General features: G+C 39.4%; 1 protein-coding gene across 2 annotated transcripts in view; it reads right to left on the minus strand.

Moving 5' to 3' along the window:
- Rb1cc1 (RB1 inducible coiled-coil 1) overlaps positions 1–23,686 on the minus strand; it is a 75,229-nt gene that overhangs the window by 36,908 nt on the left and 14,635 nt on the right. For both annotated transcript variants that reach the window (XM_004653365.2, XM_004653364.2), the window contains exons 2-7: positions 19,546–19,657; positions 17,871–17,992; positions 14,139–14,265; positions 13,815–13,985; positions 4,481–4,683; positions 2,879–3,305 (exon numbers count right to left, since the gene is read on the minus strand). In XM_004653365.2, the coding sequence (XP_004653422.1) occupies positions 2,879–3,305; positions 4,481–4,683; positions 13,815–13,985; positions 14,139–14,265; positions 17,871–17,941 (999 nt within the window). In that variant the 5' untranslated portion in view covers positions 17,942–17,992; positions 19,546–19,657. The remainder of the gene's footprint in view (positions 1–2,878; positions 3,306–4,480; positions 4,684–13,814; positions 13,986–14,138; positions 14,266–17,870; positions 17,993–19,545; positions 19,658–23,686) is intronic.

A 23,686-nucleotide genomic window follows, 5' to 3' on the forward strand; every position in this document is an offset into this window, starting at 1 on the left:
TGGGCTTTTAGTCCCCAAGACTCAAGTAAGCCAGATGCACAAGCGGGTGCACAGATCTGTAGTTTGTTTATATTGGCTGAGGTTTTAGTGTGCCCATTCTCTCTTTCTCTATTTAACTCTCTCTTTCTCTCAAATAAATAAAATAAATAAAAAAATTAAAATTATAAAAAGAAATGTATAGGAGTAGTTGTATAAAATGTATCCCATCCAACAAATGATATATTGGTCTTTGAATGATATAAATGTACAATTATGTTAATAAAACAGGGTAAGCTATTATATATATATATGTATATATGTATGTATGTATATATGTATGTATGTGTATGTGTGTGTATGTATGTATGTATGTGTGTGTGTATATATATAGTTTTTGTTTTTTTTTTTTTAAAAGAATAGATGGAGGGCTGGAGAGATGGCTTGGCAGCTAAGGTACTTGCCTGCAAAGCCACAAAGGATCGATTCTCTAGGACCCACGTAAGCCAGATGCACAAGTTAGACCTTGCATCTGGAGTTCATTTAGAGCCCTGGAGTGCCCATTCTCTATCTGCAGACCCTCATAAATAAATAAATTAATTAATTAAAAATTATTAAAGAGAATGGAACTACCTACTGAAAAGTATTAGTATAAAAACATGGTAAATGGCATTTATGATGCAACATACCTCATTATAGAACAGTAGATGTATAAAATATAACTAAAAATACATAAACTGTTATAAAATGCATTTATAACAAAGCAGATTTTAGTGTAGATATGCAGGATGAGTGCTCCCGCAATGGATGACTGTGTACCACTAATACTTCAGAGGCTGCGTGGTGATCCTTTTCAGAAGTATCAATAGTTGTGAATGCTCACTTTCATCAACCTACAAGAACAATGCTTCTTTCTTCTTTTCACATAAAGTGAATAATCCATGACTATTAGATTTTGTACTTAAATATGGAAATTTGAAGACAAGTTTAGGTTTACATCATACTCTATAAACTATTCTGCATTATACTGATCACAGTCATGCGGTTGATTATTTGTAACCATAAATGAACAGCTTAGCTTTTATTCACTTATGGAAATAATATTTGCTTAATAGTTTACAAAGGTCTCTGCCAGGGCAAATGACTTAAGTAAATGAAGTATCCATCTATCAGATATTATCACAGACCGAGATGCTTAAAAGGTTTAAAAAACGCAGATTTTAAAAGGTTTTCTATGTTTTTTCTGTATCTTATAAATTAAACAAGATAAGCATATGCTTTTTTACAGCACCCCAGACACTGTTTGTTCTAAACAGTCAATCAAGACCAAATCCCTTTGCCAACTGAATGACCAAATTCTAGCCATTACATTCTGGCAAAAACAAAACAAAACAGCTGGGCATGGTGGCGCACGCGTTTAATCACAGCACTCGGGAGGCAGAGGATTGCTGTAGACTAGATAGTGAATTCCGGGTCAGCCTGGGCGAGAGTGAGACCCTACCTTGAAAAAAACTTAATTAAAAAAAAAAAAAAAAACCCTTTAAGATATAATATGTAGGAATTTCAAAGGGGAAAGTGGGGGGAGAGGGAGGATATTACCATGGGATTTTTTTAAAAAATTTTTTATTTTTTATTTATTTATTTGAGAGTGACAGAGAGAGCTGGGAGAGGGAGGGGTGGACAGGCACAGAGTGAAAGAGAGAATGGGCGCGCCAGGGCTTCCAGCCACTGCAAACAAACTCCAGACAAATGTGCCCCCTTGTGCATCTGGCTAACGTGGGTCCTGGGGAATTGAGCCTCGAACCGGGGTCCTTAGGCTTCACAGGCAAGTGCTTAACCACTAAGCCATCTCTCCAGCCCAAAGGATATTTTTTTTTTAAATCATGGAAAATGTTAATAAAAATTGAGAAGAAAAAAAAAAGATATGTTACATCAGTAAAACATGACCTCTCAATTTCCTTTCAGACCTCAAATGTCTTGTACTAACATAGGTCAGATATGAAAGTATATTTATTTCTCATATTTTAAAAAATCGGAGAATGGGTATTACACCAGGGCTTCTAGCCTGTATAAACAAACTCCAGACACATGCACCATCTTGTGCATCCCATTTTGCATGGGTACTGGGGAATTAAACCTGGGTCCTTTGGCTTTGCTGGCAAGAGTCTTAATAGCTAAGTCATCTCTCCATCTCTATTTCTCATGTTTTAACTCTAGGACTGCAACTGAATATACAATGTCTTACTTTTCAATTTCATTTTGTATTTAAAAAAAATTTTTTTGCAAGCAGACAGACAGAGAATAGATGCACCAGGACCTCTTGCCACTGCAAGAAATTCCAGATGCCTGTGCCACTTGTGTATCTGGCTTTACATGGGTACTGACTTTTTAGAGGAGAAATATTGAATACTGCATTTCCTTAAAAATTTCTAAGGCTGGGAAAATGGCTAAGCATTTAAAGCCCTTGCTTGCAAAGATTACTGCTCCAGATTCAACTCGCCAGTTCCCATGAATGAACCACTCAAGACCCCCTTTCATTGCAGTAAACATTTTACCTATATAGTCAATTCATAAGCATTGCTACAAGTTAATAATCTGAGGCAAATTACAAAGTTTTGATCTAAGACCCTGTTTCCACTATAATGTCCATTATCTCATTACATAGAAATGACAGAAATATGGGACTAAAGAAATGGTTCAGTGGTTATGGCGCTTGCTTGCAAAACCTAACAACTCAGGTTTGATTCCCCAGTACCCATGTAAAGCCAGATGCATAAAATAACACATGCACCTGGAGTTCATTTTTTATGTCTGTCTCTTCTATCTCTCTTTGCTTGCAAATAAAAATATACATATTTTTTAAAAGATAAAAATACATTAAAATAACATTAATATTACTTACCCTGCTCATAGAATCAAAGCACTTCCTGACCAAAGATTCCACATCATTAGGTCTATCTTGAACATTTATCCAGTCTAACAAAGAAACATTAAAAAAAGGCAGATCACTGTCTTTAGCATCTACTGAAGTTTCATCTTGCGGGACAGTATTCTGACCGGATTCCCTAATTTCTTTGTCACTTTCAGCATCTGTGGTGTCTGGAGCTATAGGTTCCACTGACTTGTGAAATGAGGTTAACATGGATGTATTAGTTGTTCTAGGCATATCAGGAGAGAGCACCAGTTCAGTGGATCGTTTCATCTCAGCTTTCTCTGAGCCTTCATGTTCATTTAAAGAATCCAGTCTTCCCAAACATTCCCTGTAACTATGTCTGGTTAGGCACTCCAACAGTGGAATCTTGGCCATTACTGAAACCGCAGTTCCTAAACTTAAAATACAAAACATCTGTTAGTAAACGAATGAGTATGCTCTAGTTAGGGATTAGCATCTTTGAATGAAATCACATTTTAATTTATACATACAACCTCACAACATAAATTACACCATTATATTTTACCTTTAAAAACTAGTTTATAAGGAGTTGTTCACTGAATGTTGTTTAGTGGACAGGTTATCATTAACATATTAAATACCAAATGACAGTAGTGCTAGGTAGATTACACTGAATAAGTGAATACTGGATTTTTATAAAACATTTTTTTCAAATAAAACTTCTAATTAAAAAGCAAATTCAACTCAGGCACAGTGGCTCATGTCAACAATCCCAGCACTAGGAAAGCTAATATAGGACTGCCATGAAATTGAGGCCAGCATGGGCTGCAGTAATTTCCATGAAAGTCTAGACTAAAGTGAGACTCTTGCCTCCCTCCCAAAAAAATCAAGGATTGACTGTAGCAGTCCCTCACAGTATTAACCTTTGTCATTAGCACAGCCTAGTATATTTCATGTATTAGAAAGCTCAAGATGACATTAGCAAGATTAAATACCTTAGAATTGTATACTCACCATACCTAAAAAATATAGAGATAGGCCCTGTCGTGCCCACTCTCTCTCTCTTTCTGTTAAATAAATACATAAATAAAATAAAACCTATAAAGAATTATCATAAGACTATAAGGTTCAGGAATGACCAAGACCACAGAGGCAAAGATGGAAGCTTTTATTCGGGAAAACATGAGCTACCAGCTCTCAAGAGCAGAGCAGTCAGCTTTGATATTACAGATAGAGGGCTGTCAAGAGCTCTTCAGTTGGGGAAAGGTGTGGAAGGGAAGGAACTCCTTTGTTCTTTACATTAGCCATAGGGTGTGAGACCAGAAGTGACAAATGGGAGATAAGGGGCAGGAAACCTAGACCTGGGGCACTGTTAGGCAAGGAAGGGATAATGGTTGGGCAGTTCATGAGCAATGTGGATGACCCACACTCCCTGGTATCTGTAGCCCTCCTGCTGTTATTGGCCAACTCCATTTTGTCCTGACCTAACAAAGACTAAAAGTAAATCCCATTTAAACAAACATATGGCCTACACAAAATAAACATACAGTGACCAAATCAGCATATAAACTTCAAAAGGCATTTTAGGCATCTAATTAATGATAAGCATACTTAGTAAGTTTTAACTTGATGTCTTCAATTGATTGCAGATAATCCGAATAAATACTTTCAAACTTGAAAAGAAGCTTTTGGTAGGAATTTGAACAGTCCTCCAGATTGGCCATGATTGCCGCCCAGCCTTGGTGTTGAAGATGTTCATCATGAACAAGACCTTCACAAAAAGAACAAAGTTTCTTGGCAACTTCATACATTTCCTATATTGGAAAAGAAAAGAATGGTTTCTGTGCACGTTTGTATATATACATATATACACATACATCTCAGTAACAGTTTTTAAAAAGACAAAAATTAAAGATGTAACATATTATCCAGGGCCTGGGGAAATGGCTGAATGGTTAAAGGCACTTGCTTGCAAAGACTGACAGCCTGGGTTAGATTCTCCGCTACCCATATAAAGCCAGATGCAGAAAGTAACACATTCATCTGGAGTATATCTGCAATGAATGGAAGCATTGGCATGCCCATTCTCTATATCAAATAAGTAAATATTAAAACAAAGATTACCAAGACATATCTAGACTGACATATTCTCAAATTAAGTATTCAAAATATTTCCTGTAAAACATATTTTTAGAATATGCCTGGAATTCAGTTTCAAAGAATAAAATACCAAGTAGTAATTGCTAAAAAGTGATATAGGGCTGAGGCAGTTTAGGCATGACAAAACTCCAAAGTGAATGGCTTTCTCCTTGACTTGTCATTGGCCTATTGGAGAAAAATCTGTTATTACACATGTTATTACAATAGGTCAGTCTGAGCTAGAGTGAGACCCTACCTAAAAATAAACATACAAAAAACTGAAAATGAGTAAATATAAAAGCACAAAGTAAGAATATTCAGGCCAGGTGAAGTGGTGCATGCCTTTAATCACAGTACCTGGGAAGCAGAGGTAGGAGGATTGCCATAAGTTCAAGGCCACCCTGAGACTACATAATAGTGAATTCCAAGGCAGCCTGGGCTAGAGTGAGACCCTGCCTCGAAAAACCAAAAAAAAAAAAAAAAAAAAAAAAAAAAGAATATTGAGATAGGCACCTCACTTTTATAAGAATATTTACACCAACTAGCCAATTTCCTTAACAAAGGCTAATTACCAGTTATTAATAAGCACAAAACAATTAAAAGTACATGAGTTCAAAATCAGCCCAAGTGATGTCAGGGGAGGAGATTGAGTAAAGGAAAGGTGGAGGAAGGGCTACTCAAAATCTGAAACAATATAAACAAATCAAGTGGAATCCTTCAGTTTTGGACAATGGAACACTCAGGAGCCGTATTTCGTTGCTAGAAAATTTTCAGTGCCAGGGATGGGATACCTCCAGTGAGTTGTTGGCCAGTGAGTTCCCTGATATGAGGAATGTGGATGACCCACACTCCCTGGTATCTGTAGCCCTCCTGCTGTCATCGGCCAACTCTGTAGTCTCAATATAGGCCACTGCCGAGGCCCTTGGTTTCCCAACAGGAATAGATGGTAAAACCCTATTGCTGAAGACTCCACATACTTGGGCTGCAGACCACTGAGAAATCCTGCTGGAACTGAGCTGATAACCTCCTCCATGTAGACCAGCTGGCAGAAAGCTGGAAAAAGCCATTCTACACGTAGTTCAATGGTAGAAAGATACACCACCAGGGAAGATACTTGACAGTGGACACCGCAAGCCTTATAATTGGCCAGCCAGGCCAAATGAGCCAACGGGTGCAATAGTGGCAAGTCTGTCATGGTGGAAACCAACTGCCCTCCAATTGGACTGGAAGCTCGCTCCAAGGGAGGGAATACATCCCTGATACTGAAAACTTAAAACAGGGGTAGTCATGAGCCCTAGGGTTGTAACATCTGCTGATGTCTGGATAAGTGTGTATATTCTATGCTTATCAAACTGCCCAGTAAGCACTTCTCTTAATATTCATATCCTTATATTAATGCTACTCTCACTTTGGATACAGAATCTTCTCTTTTCAGATGGCAGTGACCTTGGGACAACTCAGAAGGTATCATGGTGCTAGAAAGAAGTGACTAGAGTACCGAGTAACATCTCAATCACACCTTCCAATGCTCAGGGTCTAATGTGGAAGAGGTGGCGGAAAGAATGTAAGAGCCAAAGGAAGGGTATGACTCCTTACAACGTGCTCCTTCCAGACAAAAAATTGGCCTTGATATCCATGACCTCATAGTGCCTGACACTACCTACACAAGACCATCATAAGAGGAGGGAAGGATCATGGCATCCAAATAGAGGAGAGACTTAATGAGAGGGGGAGTGGATGTGATGGAGAATGGAATTTAAAAGGGGAAAAGGGGGGTAGGGAGGTATTACCATGGGATATTTTTTACAATCATGGAAATTGTTTAATAAAATTGAGAAAAAAATTTTTTTTAAAGGCAAAAAAAAAGTACAAAAGAACCTGGCAGTTTCCAAATAACATATCAAAACAAGAATACCATCGGACTGCTCCACTTTTGAGAGTAAGTCCTGGCAGTGCATGTTTTTCCACTCTGAATAAAAACTTCCGTCTTTGCCTCAGAGTGGTCTCCATGGTCCTTGGTCACTCCTGAACTTTACATGTGGTGCCGTGACTCAGATGAGGCTCCCGATTGCCCTCTTGGGTGGCCAGACCAACTTTTTCACTGACTGGACCAGACCACCGAGCTTCCATTCAACCCTCAGAAGGCTTGGGACCATCTCTGTCTGATACAGACTCTCACACCCATCATGATTCAGCTTCTCTGTTCTTCCGTTCCTCGTCTCCTCCCTTCTCTGTAAGTGTCCCTTTTGTTGGCATACCGTCAGGGTTCATTCATGCTTATGGAAGCCATGCCAGCACGCCAGACTACACACCTCAGCCGCTAGGCTCCAACCCCAGGTCTCCAGAAAGACGTACTCTGGACACCTTAGGTCTCTCTCTCTCTCTCTGGTCTACTGCATCCTAAGGGGTGCCTTTTAGTTCAGTTGCACCACCTCGGGATACCCCCTCCCTCTCCCTCCTCAGGTCTCATCTTCCACTGCCAGCTGCTTTAATCTTCAACAGACAGCAGCTTTCACTTAAAAAGCCGACAGATACAACCTGTATGGCCTCTGCCCGCATGGGAGGTGCATGCCCCATTTACCCTAATGGGCCAGGTGGTCAAACTGGTATTCTGTGTAAACACAGCTTAAGCTCTGGTTTATTTTTCTCTCACCTTATTTTGCTCTTTCCCTGTTACCTTAAGAACTTAAAGCCTCTACAACTCTTGGAAGACATCTTATCTTCCTCTGCAACTCTGCTTGGCCACATCCATAAGCTGGACAATGGGTCCAAATGGCCTGAAAATGGTATTTTTGATTTCTAAATTCTCACTGATTTAAAAACTTCTGCCAATGTACAAGCAAATGGCCTGAAATACCCTACTTTTCACTTGTATACAAGGTCACCTCTCTTCTCTACTTACCATTCTCATGAGACCCTTCTAGCCAAGGTCTCAGGAATATGCTCTCACTCAACCCCTCCCCCATATTGATCCTCACCCTCTGCTTTTGGCCCAGATGCCATAGAGGATGGCACCACAACTCCTCCTCCAGCTCCCTCAGGCTCCCCTGATACCGTGCCTGGTAACAAATTTGATTTTAATCTCCAGAGTTGTAAAAAATATATACAGAAATTTAAAATAGAAATCCCTAACTTCTGAATAAATGATAAAATGTATGAAAGGGAAATGGTTGTCTAGAATCTATATGAAAAGTGTAGTGGAAAATAATGTGTGTTACATGAGTTATGTACATGGCTCACAGCCCTAAGGATGCAAAATGATTTCTGTTCTGAGCAGTGCCATTTTATTGTGGGGATGCTTAAAAAATTACCTAATTTTTCATGTCTTTGTATTTAAGTCAAAAATGTTACTACGTAATGGAGATTTCTTGTTTATTTTAAATTCTGTCCACAGATCATTTGTTCATAGTTTTCTCTCTATAGCCTCATGTGCCTTAAATATAAAAACTCTACTTTTTGTTAGTATCAGATTTTTCCAGATATCAGAAGACTGTAATTTGGTTTATACAAAATCCATGATGTTTGGCTATCAATAAGCATGAATCATCATGCCTGGCTAAAACTCTATAATTTTTGTGTGTGTGTGTGTGTGTTTTTCGAGGTAGGGTCTCACTCTGGTCCAGGCTGACCTGGAATTAACTCTGTCATCTCAGGGTGGCCTTGAACTCATGGCAATCCTACCTCTGCCTCCCGAGTGCTGGGATTAAAGGCGTGCGCCACCATGCCCGGCTAAAACTCTATAATTTTAAGATGGATCCTGTCTTGTTCATGCTGGTTTTGGTAGATGATTATCACTGAGGTTATAACCTAAGTCTTATAAAAAGTGACTTACTGTGATTTTGTTCTTAGAAAAGCTAAAGCTCCCCATGTCTTAAAAAATTCACTGCATACAAATAATGTTAATTTAGTTTGTCTAAGTCTCATGTTAACAGTCAAATATTTTAGTTAATCCTTTAAAAAAAATAGAGTACCATCAATTCTAAATTTACCACACACAAAAGGGTATAAAAATCCTAACACATAGGGAAGTAGAATTGAGAGGCAAATTAATACATAAGATTTCAATAGGATTCATAACAGGAAAAGTTTAAAACATTTCACAAAATAATTCCTTATATAGGAGGTATTTACTGATATCAAAAACAAAACTTGGGGCTGGAGAAATAGCTTAGTGGTTAGGGAACTTGCCTGCAAAGTCAAAGGACCTCAGTTCAATTCCCCAGTATCCACATAAGCTAGGTGCACAAGGTGGCGTATGCATCTGGAGGCCCTGACACACCCATTCACTCTCTCACACACACAATCCCTCCTTCCCTCTCTCAAATAAGTAAAAATACAAAATAAAAAATTAACTCTGTTGATGAAAATAAAAATGGAAGTACACCAAGAATCAGATAGTAGTGATGGCTATAATATTAGTCCTTGGGAGGTGGAGGCAAGAAGATGAGGAATTCAAGGTCAGCCTTGGGTACATTAACTCTAAAGGCCTGCCCAAGCCACATGAGACCCTGTTGTTCCCCATCCCAAAAAAAGGAAAGGAAAAAAGTAATTAGAAGAAAAATTAAGTGGTTGTAAATGAATGAGCCAATCTCCCTCCTGTTACAAATACAATGAAAGAAAAGACCTCCTTTCATTCTCAGTTCTGTGATCTACTTTACAATTTCTCAAGAAAGTTAGGTCTGTAGATGGCTTTACTTCATTTTCCTTATGCTTCTCCATTTATCTCTTGATCTGTCTGGAGAAAATCTTTTTCACTTGTTACACATGTCATGAAAGCTCTGTCCAGGTGTTGTGGTGTCACTCCTATCTCAAGAACCCTCTTCACAAGGGCATGTGAGGTTGCACACGTGCTCAGGGGGCACATGAGTCTGGAGTTCTATCCTAGCACGCCAATTCTCTCACCCCTCACTCACTCTCTAGTGCACGCACTCTCTCACATTTAAAAAAGAAAGAGGGCTGGAGAGATGACTTAGCAGCTAAGCGCTTGCCTGTGAAGCCTAAGAACCCCAGTTCGAGGATCGATTCCTAGGGAGCCACATAAACCAGATGCAAAAGGTTGCGCGTGCATTTGGAGTTGGTTTGCAGTAGCTGGAGGCCCTGGCATGCCCAGTCTCTCTCTGTGCCTCTTTCTCTGTCTCACTGTTGCTCTCAAATAAATAAAAGTCAGCAACAACAAAAAACTTTAAAAAGGGAGGGAAGGAGCGAGGGAGGGCGGGCAAGTCTGTTGGGCTTGCCTCAAAAAATAGCTCTGCTTTTTAAAATTTTTATTTATTTGAGAGAGTAAGACAGAAACAGAAATAGGCAGGAAGAGCGAGAGAGAGACAGAGAGAGAATCGGCACACCAAGGTCCTCCAGCCACTGCAAACGAACTCCAGATGCATGTGCCTCCTTGTGCATGTGTCTAACATGGGTCCTAGAGAACTGAACCTGGGCCCTGAATGTCTTCACTGCTAAGCCATCCCTCCAGCCCAACCTCTGCTTTCATGCACAGAATGAAACACATCTTTATAATTATTATTTGAAATATTTTACCTATTTGCAAGAAGAGTGGGAAGGAGGAAGAGTGAGTGTGCCAAGGTCTCCAGCCAGTGCAAATGAACTCCAGATGCTTGTGTCTTTGGCTTTAAGTGGGTGCTGGGGAATCAAACCTGGGTCATTTGGCCCTATAGGCAAGCGTCTTAATGACTGGGCCACTTCTCCAGCCCCCCAAAACATCTTTTGAAGCCCACGATTAAAGGGCAAATACCAAACATCAGCCAACCCCCCAAAAATCTAATATAAGCCTGCTGCTCCTTCTGGGAGGGCTAAGTAGTTTGATTAGTGTGAGCTCCCTTCTATGCCCTATAGAACAGCTTTACCCACTCCTTCTAATATGAAGTTTGCTATCATTTCTAATGCTTCCCAGCCACAAGATTCCACTGTTCAGTATCATATAATACATGAAAATAATTCTTTTTTGTTTTGTTTTTTGAGGTAGGGTTTCACTCTAGTCCAGGCTGACCTGGAATTCACTATGTAGTCTCAGTGTGGCCTCCAACTCACAATGATCCTACCTCTGCCTCATGATTGCTGGGATTAAGGCATGTGCCACCATGCCTGGCTAAAATAAATTTTTAAAAATATTTTATTTATTTGAGAGATATAGAAAGAAAGAAGAGGGAGGAGAGAGAAAGAGAGGGCACATCAGAGCCTCTAGCCACTGGAAATGAACTCCAGATGTATCACCAATTTGTGCATATAGCTTTATGTGGGTACTGGTGAACTGAACCTGGGTCCTTAGGCTTTGCAGGCCTTATCTGCTGAGCCATCTCAGTGGCCTTAAAATGGTATTTTGGCAGAGGTAGGAGGATTGCTCTGAGTTCAAGGCCAGCCTGGAACTACAGAGAATTTCAGGCCAGCCTAGGCTATCGTGAACCCCAACCTGGAAATCACAACAAACAAACAAACAAATTTGAGGACTGGAGAGATGGCTCAGCGATTAAGACATTTGCCTGCAAAGTCTAATGACCCAGGTTTGATTTCCCAGTATCCATGTAAAGTCAGATGCACAGTAATACATGCATCTAGAGTTTGTGTGCTGCAGCCAGAAGCCCTTGTGTGCCCATTCTCAGTCTTTCTCTCTTCGCTTACAAATAAATTTAAAAAATAATTAAAATAAATTTTGCAGACTTTTACTAACCAACACCAGTGTTTATAAAATGCTATCTACTTTTACAAAAGATACATAGTGTTAAGCCGGGCGTGGTGGCTCACGCCTTTAATCCCAGTACTCGGGAGGCAGAGGTAGGATTGCCGTAAATCTGAGGCCAGCCTGAGACTCCACAGTATTCCAGGTCAGCCTGGGCTAGAGTGAGACCCTACCTGGAAAAAAAAAAAAAAAAGATACAAAGATACATAGTGTTATTTCATTGGTTAAAAGACTTTTTTTTTTCCTATCTGAAAGCAAATGTATCTTACTATTTGACATCCTGGAGTAAGCCTAATTATGTATCTATGACCCTAGGTGAAACTGAGTTAAAAGACCGTGAGTTTGAGGCCAGCTCTGGTTACAAAGGGAGGCCTGTCTAAAAATAGAAACAAACAAAAAAAGGAAAACCAAACAGGAGAGAAAGTTTGGGAAAATGATGGGAACATGTTAAGAGAAAGGAACCCCTCACCCAGGACTCTGGTGAAGTGTCTCAGCAGCAGCAATAAAAGAATTCCAACACAATTAACAACTGCTTAAGGTCTTTTCATTTTCCTAGCTATAAACCTGTGATTTTCTAAGAATCTCACCAAAAACCTCGTTTACATTAAAAGCCATGTCCTAAGGCCCTTGTACAAGCCTATTGGCTTCTACTTTTACCTTATCAGGTTATAACTCCATCCAAAGGAACCTCCAGAGTCACCCTATAATCTCACTTACCAAAATGAGAAAAGGCAAAAAAAAAAGTTTCTTAGCAATCTCTTGAATGTAACTTGAGTACTTTCAAAATGATATATATGAAAAATGCTACAACATTTAATTGTGACTCTTAGAAAAGCCCATAAATGTGCTCTCATGAATGCTTTCATTGCCTTCTTCTTCTTAAGCACCTATTTTAATATCTTTAATATGATCTCCAACTCTACTTCATACTGGCACTTCTTCAAATTCTTTTCTATATCTTACTAACAAATCCCAGGTTTGCCTTGTCTCTCACTGCCGTTACCTACTTGTTGCTGGCAAAAAGTAATCACATCCAAAAGCAGCTAGTGGAAGGAAAGTTGTTTATTTTGGTCTACAGTATGGCATGAGAAGAGACTGAACATCACCTCTGCCACAGCAGGTGAGAACAGCAACAGGAGAGAGAGTTGAAATCCAGGAAGGAGGAGCTGGATATAACACTCCCAAGGCCTGCCCCAACACCACACCTCCTCCACCAAGGTTCCACCTCCCAAACTGCCATCCATCAGCTGGAAACCACGCATGCAAAACACATGAGTTTCTGGGGCACACCTAATTCAAACCTCCACATTCCTAAACTACTTCCTAGATTGCTCAAGATGACAGTGTCTCTGTCCTTTCATCTCTGATGAAGTGACTGAAAATATATGAGAACACAAACAATGACATAAAAGGTAAGTATTGGAAAGAATCTTGGTTTTTTTCTCTGATAACCAAACATGGAAAAAAGAATTATATAGCCTGGCGTGGTGGCACATGCCTTTAATCCCAGTACTTGTCTGGCAGAGGTAGGAGGATCATCATGAGTTCAAGGCCACCTTGAAACTACACTGTGAATTCCAGGTCAGCCTGTGTGAGAGTGAGACCCTACCTCTAACCCTCTCCCCACAAAAAAGAACTATGAGTTATATGAACTCTTAACATAGGTATATGATCAATAAAATAATGTTCACAATTCTCTGTATAGCATCATGTAGAGGAGAAGATTCTAAGACCAAATTTAAAATAGCTTTATCACTCTGAAGTCCTACAACTGTCAAGGTAGACTTAACTACTAATGCATGGGACAGAAACTTAAAATCCAGATATATTAACTACAATGTTTCCGCCCCCCCCCCAAAAAAAAGGTTTGGTGGCAGCATGGTGATGCATGTTTGTAATCCCAAAACTCAGGAGGCAAAAGCAGAAGGATTTTGTGTTCAAAGCCAGGCTGACCTATGTAGTGGGGTCTATCCAAAAATAAATTATTTTATTTTTGAAAGTAAAGGGGAAGGGAGAAGTCTGTCACTGTGTGTGTGTGTTCTATGTAATTAAGGTTACTCTATTCAGACATGGTTTTAAGAGACAATCAGTTCATTGTTTAAAATAATTGCAACTTACCACTGCAAGTTGTGTTCTTGAAGCAACAGTGTGAAAAACTGCAGGCATCATAAGAGACTCTTCAACTTTTATTTCCATATCATTTTCTGTTGAAAAGGTAGTTTTAGGAATAGCAGGTGCACGATCACATAAGATCATTTCTTTGTTAAAAAGAAAAATTGGATTTGTGTCCTATTAAAAACATGCAGAATAAATAAAAATGTTAGGAAATGCTGACCTTGCATTCTGTTCTTATACATGACGCTGATAAACCTTATTTTGAATGCCAGCTCCTCCTGCTTTGAAAGCAGAGTATTCCAAGATAAAATAGCCCTGGTTACATACCGTCCCAGCACTGTAGGTACACACTCTTCGATCTGCAGCCATGCATTCTCCTCCATTGACTACTAATACCTGGTGCTGAATAGCAATCTTGTATTTGCTTTGAATGGCATACTTAAGATCTGCCACACTTAAATGAAAAAAGAAAGTCAGTTATTTACATTTGCCTACTGATTTAATCAGAGTAATACTTCATCAACACACAATTAATTAAGACAACTGAATTTCATTATAAAACTTTCCCCAGACATCAGTAGTAAGAAAAAAAATTTCCTATTCCTGAAACTGGACTGCATATTTGCTGAGGATAAGTAAATAACATTTTTATTTTGGTAAAAATCTAAAAGTGAGCCTATTATTTCACAAAAAAATAAGCAGTATGTATTTTACTTTTCAGTTTTATATACAATGAAGAGAGGCATAAATATTGATATGTGCTCAAATCAGAATCAAGGTTGTTCAAATTCCTGCAAAACCAGATATTAAAGTTAAAATCTTCAAAATATATTACAGAAACTATATTAAGTCTAAACCACAGAAAATTTCTTTCCATGCCTATCTTAAACTACTCCCTAGCCAGGAAAGGTGGAACACACCTGGTGTGCCAAAATATAGGAAGCTAGGGCAGGAAACTGGCAAGTTCAAGCCCAGCCTAAGCAACATAAAAAGCAAAATTATCCTTTTAGAAGTGAAGCTTCATTTAAAAACATAAAACAATCTCTCGTGCCACTTCAGGATGGGGGGGATGTTTGTGTGAGTGCATGTTCATGTATGAGGAAAGCACGGCATAGTGCACATGTGGAGATCAGAGACACTTTCAGTATCAATCTTTGCCTTCCATCTTGTTTGAAATATGGTCTCATAGTTCACTGCTATATTCACTGAGCTTCTGGGTGATTCTGCCGCCACTGCCTCCCTCCTCACTCTAAACCCACTGGGATTACAGAAACTAGCACTCTGGTTTTGTTACTTGTGCTCTGGGGGGGGGGGGGGGGGGGAGGGTCCAAACTCAGGTAATTCAGGTAAGCATATTCGGGCATCATGGTCTTTATCCACTGAGCCAGCTCCCCAGCCTTCTCAGTGCTATTATTGAAAAAAAAATCATGAATTTATTTGTAATAAATTCCATTATCACACTGATTCTATATTGTTCTCAAGTCTTCTGACCTGGAATTCACTATGTAGTCTCAGGGTGGCCTCGAGTAGGGTAGCCTCAGTGGTGATCCTCCTACCTCTGCCTGACATACAAATCAATGGCAGAATAGAGGACCCAGATGTAAATCCGGGTAGCTATTATAGCCACCTGATATTCTATAAAATGTCAATAATACTCATTGAAGAAAAGACAGCCTGTTCAGCAAATGGTGCTGGGAAAACTGGGTATGTATCTGTGGAAGATGAAAATAGATTCTTCTCTCTCTCCACGCAAAAGAATTAAGTCCAAATAGATTACAGACCTTAACATCAGACCTGAAACTCTGAAAATGTTAGAGGAAAAAGTAGGGGAAACCCTTCAACACGTTGGTCTTGGCAAAGACTTTCTAAATAAAACCCCAACTGCTCAGGCAATAAAACCACAGATTAACTGCTTGGACCTCATGAAATTACAAAGATTTTGTATGGCAAAGGACACTGTAACTAAAGCAAAGAGGCAACCTACAGAATGGGAAAAAATCTCTGCCAGCTCTACATATGATAGAGGATTAATATCTAGGATATACAAAGAACTCAAAAAATTAAAAAAATCAAACAAGCCAATTAAAAATGGGCCATGGAACTAAATAGAAAGTTCTCAAAAGGAAAAATATGAATGGCATATAAAGCATCTAAAAATGGTCTACATCCCTTCTACCTCTGCCTCCCAAGTGCTGGGATTAAAGGCGTGTGCCACCACTCTCGGCTTTTTTTTAAAACCCCGTATTATTTATTTATTTATTTGAGAATGAGAGATAGAGAATGGGTGCACCAGGGCCTCCAGCCACTGCAAATGAACTCCAGACACATATACCACCTTGTGTATCTGGCTTAAGTGGGTCCTGGGGAGTTGAACCTGGGTCCTCTGGCTTTGCAGGCAAATACCTTAACTGCTAAGTCATGTCTCTGGCCCTGATCTTTATATTCTTGCCGTGAGAGCTCTACTTGATTTACAAAAGTAGAGGAAGACAATCATTAGTGAAAGATTAGAAATCCCAGTCAAAATAGCTATGAGCCCCATAATGTGGCCAACTTATCTTAATCTTTCTTCAACAAGTAAAGCATATCAATTAATTTTATTCACACAATATAAAGATATGAAGAACAACAACAAAAAAAAAAACCACGAGAGCTGGGCATGGTGGTACATGTCTTTAATCACAGTACTCAGGAGGCAGAGGTAGGAGGAAAGCCATGAGTTTGAAGCCACCCTGAGACTACTTAATGAGTTCCAGGTCAGCCAGGGTCAGAGTAAGACTCTGCCTTAAAAAAAAAAAAAAAAAATTAGAAGTGATACTGCTTTATTACAAAAGCTAAAAATAACTACCTTTAAAATGTTCTGTGAGGCAGGCATAGTGGTATATGTATTTAATCTGAGCACTTGGGAGGCAGAGGTAGGAGCATCACCGTGAGTTCAAGCCCAGCTTAAGACTACACAACTACATAGTGAATTCCAGATCAACTTGGACTAGAGTGAAAAACTACAAAAAAAAAGCCGGGTGTGGTGGCACACGCCTTTAATTCCAGCACTTGGGAGGCAGAGGTAGGAGGATTGTTGTGAGTTTGAGGCCACCCTGAGACTCCATAATGAATTCCATGTCAGCCTGGGCTAGAGTGAGACCCTTCTTTGAAAAACCAAAAAAAAAAAAAAAGAAAGAAAGAAAAACCAAAAAAACTGAGCTGGGTGTGGTGGCACATGCCTTTAATCCCAGCACTCGGGAGGCAGAGGTAGGAGGATTGCCATAAATTCAAGGCCACCCTGAGACTATATAGTGAATTCCAGGTCAGCCTGGGCCAGAGTGAGACCCTACCTCAGAAACAAACAAACAAAAAAAAGGAAAATGAAAAAAATAAAAGAAAAAAAGAAAAACAAAAACTCCTGTGAAACATTAAATAGCAATTGGCTGCAGACACTTTCAGTTTAAACCAATTACTTCATGGGGAGGGTTTTTTTAATTATGGAAAAATATAACATACAAATTAAAGAATTTAACAGCATTTTAGAGAATGATTAACAGTAATACATGATGGGCTGGGACCAAAGATTTAAGACTTGTCATACTGCTACCTTTTTTAAAAGAGAAAAAGGAGGGAAGAAGGGTGGGAGGGGAGAGCTAGAGTGATAACTCAGTGGTTAAGGTACTTGCCTGCATCAAGATCTGATTCCCCAGGACCCATGTAAAAAAGATGCACAAGGGGTGCATGTGTCTATAGAGTTTGTTTGCAGTGGCTGGAGGCCCTGGCAGGCCCATGCTCTCTCTCTCTCTCAAATAAATAAATAAATAAAAATATATATAAAAAGAGAAAGAACTATTTCCTTAAAAATCAATCCCTTCCCCGATTTTTCAAGGTATGGTCTCACTATAGCTCAGGCTGACCTGGAATTCACTATGTATTCTCAGGGTAGCCTCGAACTCAGGGCAATCCTTTTACCTCTGCCTCCCAAATGCTGGGATTAAAGATGTGCACTACCATGCCTCACTCAAGTATTTGCCACACATACAAAAATGGAAAATCAAAAGAGTAAAAGCAACAACTCACGTTTGCACTGTTAGTTCAGTGTCAAATGTCAGAGTAGTCCCAGTGTTAACCAGAAACACATACAACTTCATGATGATTTCTCTGGAATCTGTGAGCTTATACCTTACCCTCTGATATGGTTCCTAAATGAAGTAAGAAAAGCAATTGATTTTACAAGCATGCTCAAATATCTTCACTATTAAGATATAGCACAGTCTTACAATATAAATAAAACTCAAACAGTGTCTTGATGTCAAAGATTACTAAATTGGACAACGCAGTAAACTCTTACCCTTAAAAATAAACAAAACTGGTGAAAACCATAACAGTTCTACCCTGAAAAGTTTGTTTTCAAGAATAGAGTTCCCTGGTTAGAATACTAGTTAATATTTGTATTTCCCATCATTTTCTACATTAAGAATAAAATATTTGGGGGAGTTGGGGTATAGCTAAATAGAGAAATTGTCATATATATGCATACCCCTGGGTTTCATCCCTTAGTACCACACATAAAAGGCCTGGAAGGGTAGGCAGGAATATGAAGATAAGCACCTCAAGTCATGTATGGTCGTGTATTTTTGCAATCCCAGCACTCATAAAGCCGAAGCAAGGGGACTGTTGTGGGTTAAAAGCCAGTTTAGTCCACATAGTGAGTCCCAAACTTGTCTGGACAACAATGAGAGCGTGTCTCAAAAAAGGAACACCTGGGCTGCAGAGATGGCTTAGCGGTTATGGTATATGCCTGTGAAGCCTAAGGACCTTGGTTCAATTCTCCAGGTCCCATGTAAGACAGATGTACATGGTGGTGCATGTGTCTGGAATTAAATTGCAGTGTCTGGAGGCTCTGGCATGCCCATTCTCTCTCACTCTCTCCTCTCTGTCTCAAATAAATATTTTCTTTTTTATGATGGAGAATGGAATTTCAAAGGGGAAAGTGTGGGGGGTGGGAAGGGAGGGAATTACCATGGGATTTTTTTTATAATCATGGAAAATGCTAATAAAAATTTTAAAAATTAAAAAAAGGAGCCCCTTCTAAGAGACCTATAGTATCAGTTTTTATATTTATATCTAAGCCATTTTAAGATCTGTGTGCATGTGTGTGCAATTTAAAGCTCAATTTCATTTATTTATAGGTAGACACTGGACTGTATCGGCACCATTTGTTGAAAAACCATTCTCTGAAAGCCATCTAAATACAAATAGTAGAGCTTAGTTCTGTACTTGATTCTATTCTTTTGTTCTCAATGTTTATGCTTATTCCAGTACCATATATATTTATATTTAGATTACTATTGTTCTGTAGGAAGTTTTGACATCAAGTATGAATAATCCAACTTTGTTCTTCATCAAAACATTTTATCTATTCTGGGTCCCGGGCATTCTATATGAATTTAAGTATTAGTCTATTTCTGAAAGAAAAAAAAAAAAGAAAAACCTACCTGGAATTTTAAAAGATATTGTCTTAGTCTGTAGAAGACTTGGGGAAGTACTGCTGTTTTCAAAATATATAAAATCATAAACACTGGTGTTTTTTCAGTTAAGTTTTTCCTTGATTTCTTTCAACAATATTTTGTAATTTACAGAGTGGAAATTTTTTTACTTCTTTCATGACTCAGTCTTAAGTTTAATTCTATTTTTTATAATGCATTTATTTAGTAACTAGTAACATTTAATAAGACCTAGAACAGTGACTTACCGTCAGGCACTGTGAAAAGTACTACCACTTTTCTTAAAATGGCTAAAACTGGCTTATATTTGCTTTGCTTGATATTGGCAACTGAATGGCATTACTGGTTAAATGCAAGGAACTGGAAAAGAACAAAATTGGAAATATTATACAAGGAAATTATTCAATACTTTTAACAAGAACATAGTTATCTTCCTTTTCTCTTTACAGTTACCATCTGTAAGAACAGCCTCGCCTTGGTCCCCTTTTGTATATGTGCATGCACTGAAATCAGAACTATGGCTTAGACCCCAACACTCCACTAGGAGATAAAGGTCACCAGTGAACTCTCCTCATCTGCTAATTAAGAACCATTTTTAGCTGGACACAGTGGCACATGCTTTTAATCCCAGCACTCAGGAGGCAGATGTAGGAGGATGGTTGTGAGTTCAAGGCCACCCTGAGACTACATAGTGAATTCCAGCTCAGCCAGGGGTAGAGGGAGACCCTACCTTGAAAAACAAACCAAAAATAAATAAGTAGAACCATTTTTCAGTTCTTAAAATCAAATGGTCAGCTATATGTGGTGACATATCATGGGCAAAACCTTGTCTTAAAAGGTTAAGAATAGTGATAAAAAGCTGGAGAAATGGCTCAGCAGTTAAAGGTGCCAGCTTGCAAAACCTGATGGCCCAGGTTCTATTCCCCAGTACCCATGTAAAGCCAGATAGATGCACAATGCTGCATGCATTTGGAGTTCATATGCAGTGGCAGGAGACTTTGGCACACCCATACTCTCCTTCTCTCTCAAATAAATAAATTTTTAAAATTTTTAAATAATAATAGTGAGAAAGAGCTCATGTTGTTGAGTCAGACAGCTTAAGGTTGGGCCTGCCCCACAACTGAAGTTTTGGACATGTTATTTACTTCAGATTCCTAAGTGACTCCAACAGACAATCTCTATGAGTAGCATCAGTTAATTCTGCCATCACACTTCCTGGTACCTGTTCTAGTGAATATCCCCACCCCTACCCAGGTACAGGCTGAACCTACAATGTTTCTATCAATAAAATACAAAGATGACAGGATACATCTGTGACTATTATTCAACATCATAACATATCTTGCCAGCTGACTCCGTTGCTGGCCTTGGTAGGTAAGCAGCCATTCAGAGAATTATACCTGCTAAGAAACTCAATGTGGCCAATGGCTAGCAGTCTGACAATTCTTAAATTCTTAGGCTGGGCAGATGGCTCAGCAGTTAAGTCACTTGCTTGCAAAGCCTGCTAGCCCAGGATCTGATTCCCTAGCACCCATGTAAAACCAGATGCAAAGAGAGGTACATGTATCTGGAGTTCATTTGTGGTAGCAACAGGTTCTGGCAGTCCTCCACTCACTGGCCCAACCCCTCACTTTTTCTTCATTTCTGATCGCAAATAATATGTTTTAAATAACTTAATCTCAACACAACTACATGACACTATGAGCACACACTTTTCCAGCTTAATCTTACATGGGACACCAGCCTTGGATAAAACCTTGACTGCAATCTTGTAAGAGACATGCTCAAATACAACCCAGCCAGGTCATGCCCAGACCTATACTATATGCTTCAAAGAGCCAGGCTTATTGCAGTAACTTTTTACTCAAAAGAGATAATTTACACAACACAATCACATCTTTAGTATGTTATGAAGATGTGAAAAAAGAAAATTTCACATAAGAGTATGGTTTATAGCAGATAATACAACTCTCCAGGGGAGATTCTTAATCCTCCTTAAACTTGTACAGTAGAATCTGCCTGATCTCATGGCTGCAGCTACCACTGCTGTTAACTACTGACACTCTCAAATCTACCCAAGTTTGCATTATCCACACAATCCCTTTGAAATGCAACAAATCCAATTGACTTCACATATGCATTTCTTCAATCTTGCTACTTTCAAAACTGATCTCTCAACATTCCTTGATTTTAACTTTCTTTATTTCTCTCTGCTCATGGAATCTACATCAACAAATACTCTCTTGATAATCCTAACAGGGACATGAGCATATCTGTCCTGTCAGTTCTAACACTGAAATGATGAGTTACAGATTATCTACTTCTATTCCTACTGCTACTGCACTAAACCGGATTCTAATTGTTTACTCCCTATTTTTTTTTTTACAACAGCTTTCAACCTGCTCCTAATCTCTTCAATCCCTACTCTACCACCCTCCCCCACAAACAATGCCAAAGAGATCAGTCTAAACCTAGTGGAGCCTTGGTGTAGGTACATGCCTGCAATCTTAGCACTACAGATGCAAAACAACTTTATGTTTAAGGGAAGTCGGAGACACAGTGAAATGTCCTTCCTGACATGATGAGAAGATCTAGAAAGGAGAGGGGAGGGAAAAGGACAGGAAGGGAAAAAGACAGGCAATGATTAAGAAAAAAAAGCTGGGCTGGAGAGATGGCTTAGCAGTTAAGCGCTTGCCTGTGAAGCCTAAGGACCCCGGTTCGAGGCTCGGTTCCCCAGGTCCCACGTTAGCCAGATGCACAAGGGGGCGCATGTGTCTGGAGTTCGTTTGCAGGGGCTGGAAGCCCTGGCGTGCCCATTCTCCCCCTCTCCCTCTGTCTTTTTCTCTGTGTCTGTCGCTCTCAAATAAAAAAAAAAAAAAGCTGTAAATGCTAAGCAAATCAAACTTCCTGCTGCTTAAATCGCAACCAATCAAAAAGTATTTACTATATCACAGGAAACTAGTCTATATGCTTTCATGCATATAGACTCCTTCAGATTCGCCCATGCTAGGATTACAGGTGTGCCCCACTAAGATTTCTATTATTTCTTAAGTGAAATCCTATAAAGTAGATGGTATTGTCATTTTATTATAAGAAAGCTAAGAAGGAGTTAATTAATGTCACAGGTTAGTGAATGATGACTCAAACCTGAGCACTAAAGACTGCCTGTTTTGCCTTAAATACTAAAATTATTAACATTGCAACAGTAAACATAATATGGTCTCTTCCTCTCCCCAACTTTCTGCCTTCACCCTCCCAAACCTAAATATCACATTGCTTAAAAGTTCTGAATCAGCACTGAAGGAGGAATCCTTCCCCCAGGGTGAGCCCTGCCCAGAGCAGGTGGAAGGAAGCTCTGGGTGAAAAGAGCCCTTCCTCGCTTCCTTCCTTCCTACCACTTGGCTGCCAGAGCTGCTCGCTGCCTTCCAGAAGGGACTGAAGACCAATGCAACTGAAGACCCGCATGGACAAAACCCAGTGGCTCCTCAGGAAGCCTCCAGGCCTTCGTGCCAGATCGGGACTGCTGAGGCATCTGGCCATGGGGACTGAGCAGCTACCGGGTTCCTTGATTCTCGGGCCTGCAACTACTATTGGACTGCCTTAGGCTAACCCAATAAATTCCCTTTTTAATTAAAAAAAAAAAAAAAAGTTCTGAATCAGGGCTGGGGAAATGGCATAGCAGTTAAGGGGCTTGCCTGCAAAGCCAAAGGACTTAGGTTCAATTCCCCAGTACCCATGTAAGCCAGATGCACAAGGGGGCACATGCATCTGGAATTAGTTTGCAGTGGCTAGAAGCCCTGGCACACCCATTTTCTATCTATCCCCCGAACCCCCTGCAAATAAATAAGAAAAGCCAAAAATACAATAAAAATATAAGTTCTGAACCAAACGAGCTAAGTCTCTGAGTCTTCTTCACAAAGGCAGTTATCCTTGCATAGAATTCTTCCAGTTCCCATGACGACTCTATTCTGTTGTGATCACCTACCTGCTTGCTCCTGGCTACCTTCACACACTCACTCACATGGATTTCACTTCATTAGCTTTGTATTCTACATACGCTTTCATATATTGACGTGTCTCTTCATATTTCTCACCTCAATTAAATAGGAAATTTCTTCCAAGCAAAGACAACTACGTGTTCCTTGAAACTGGCTTTAAAATAATTTCTACAAAATATAAATGAATACTAACATTGGCAAAAGATTAGTCTACATTCTTGTGACAAGACCTAGGAAGTTACAGGCTTGATATTTACCACAGATTTTTTTCAGCTTAATACTTAAGGAATATCTCTAGTTTTTTCCAATCATCTTTATGACAATGGTTAGGCTCCAGTTTAGTCATCCCAATACACTCTCCCCAGCATTATCATTAATGAATAATGTTCAT

This window comes from Jaculus jaculus, chromosome 2, assembly GCF_020740685.1.
Source record: "Jaculus jaculus isolate mJacJac1 chromosome 2, mJacJac1.mat.Y.cur, whole genome shotgun sequence".
Lineage (NCBI taxonomy): Eukaryota > Metazoa > Chordata > Mammalia > Rodentia > Dipodidae > Jaculus > Jaculus jaculus.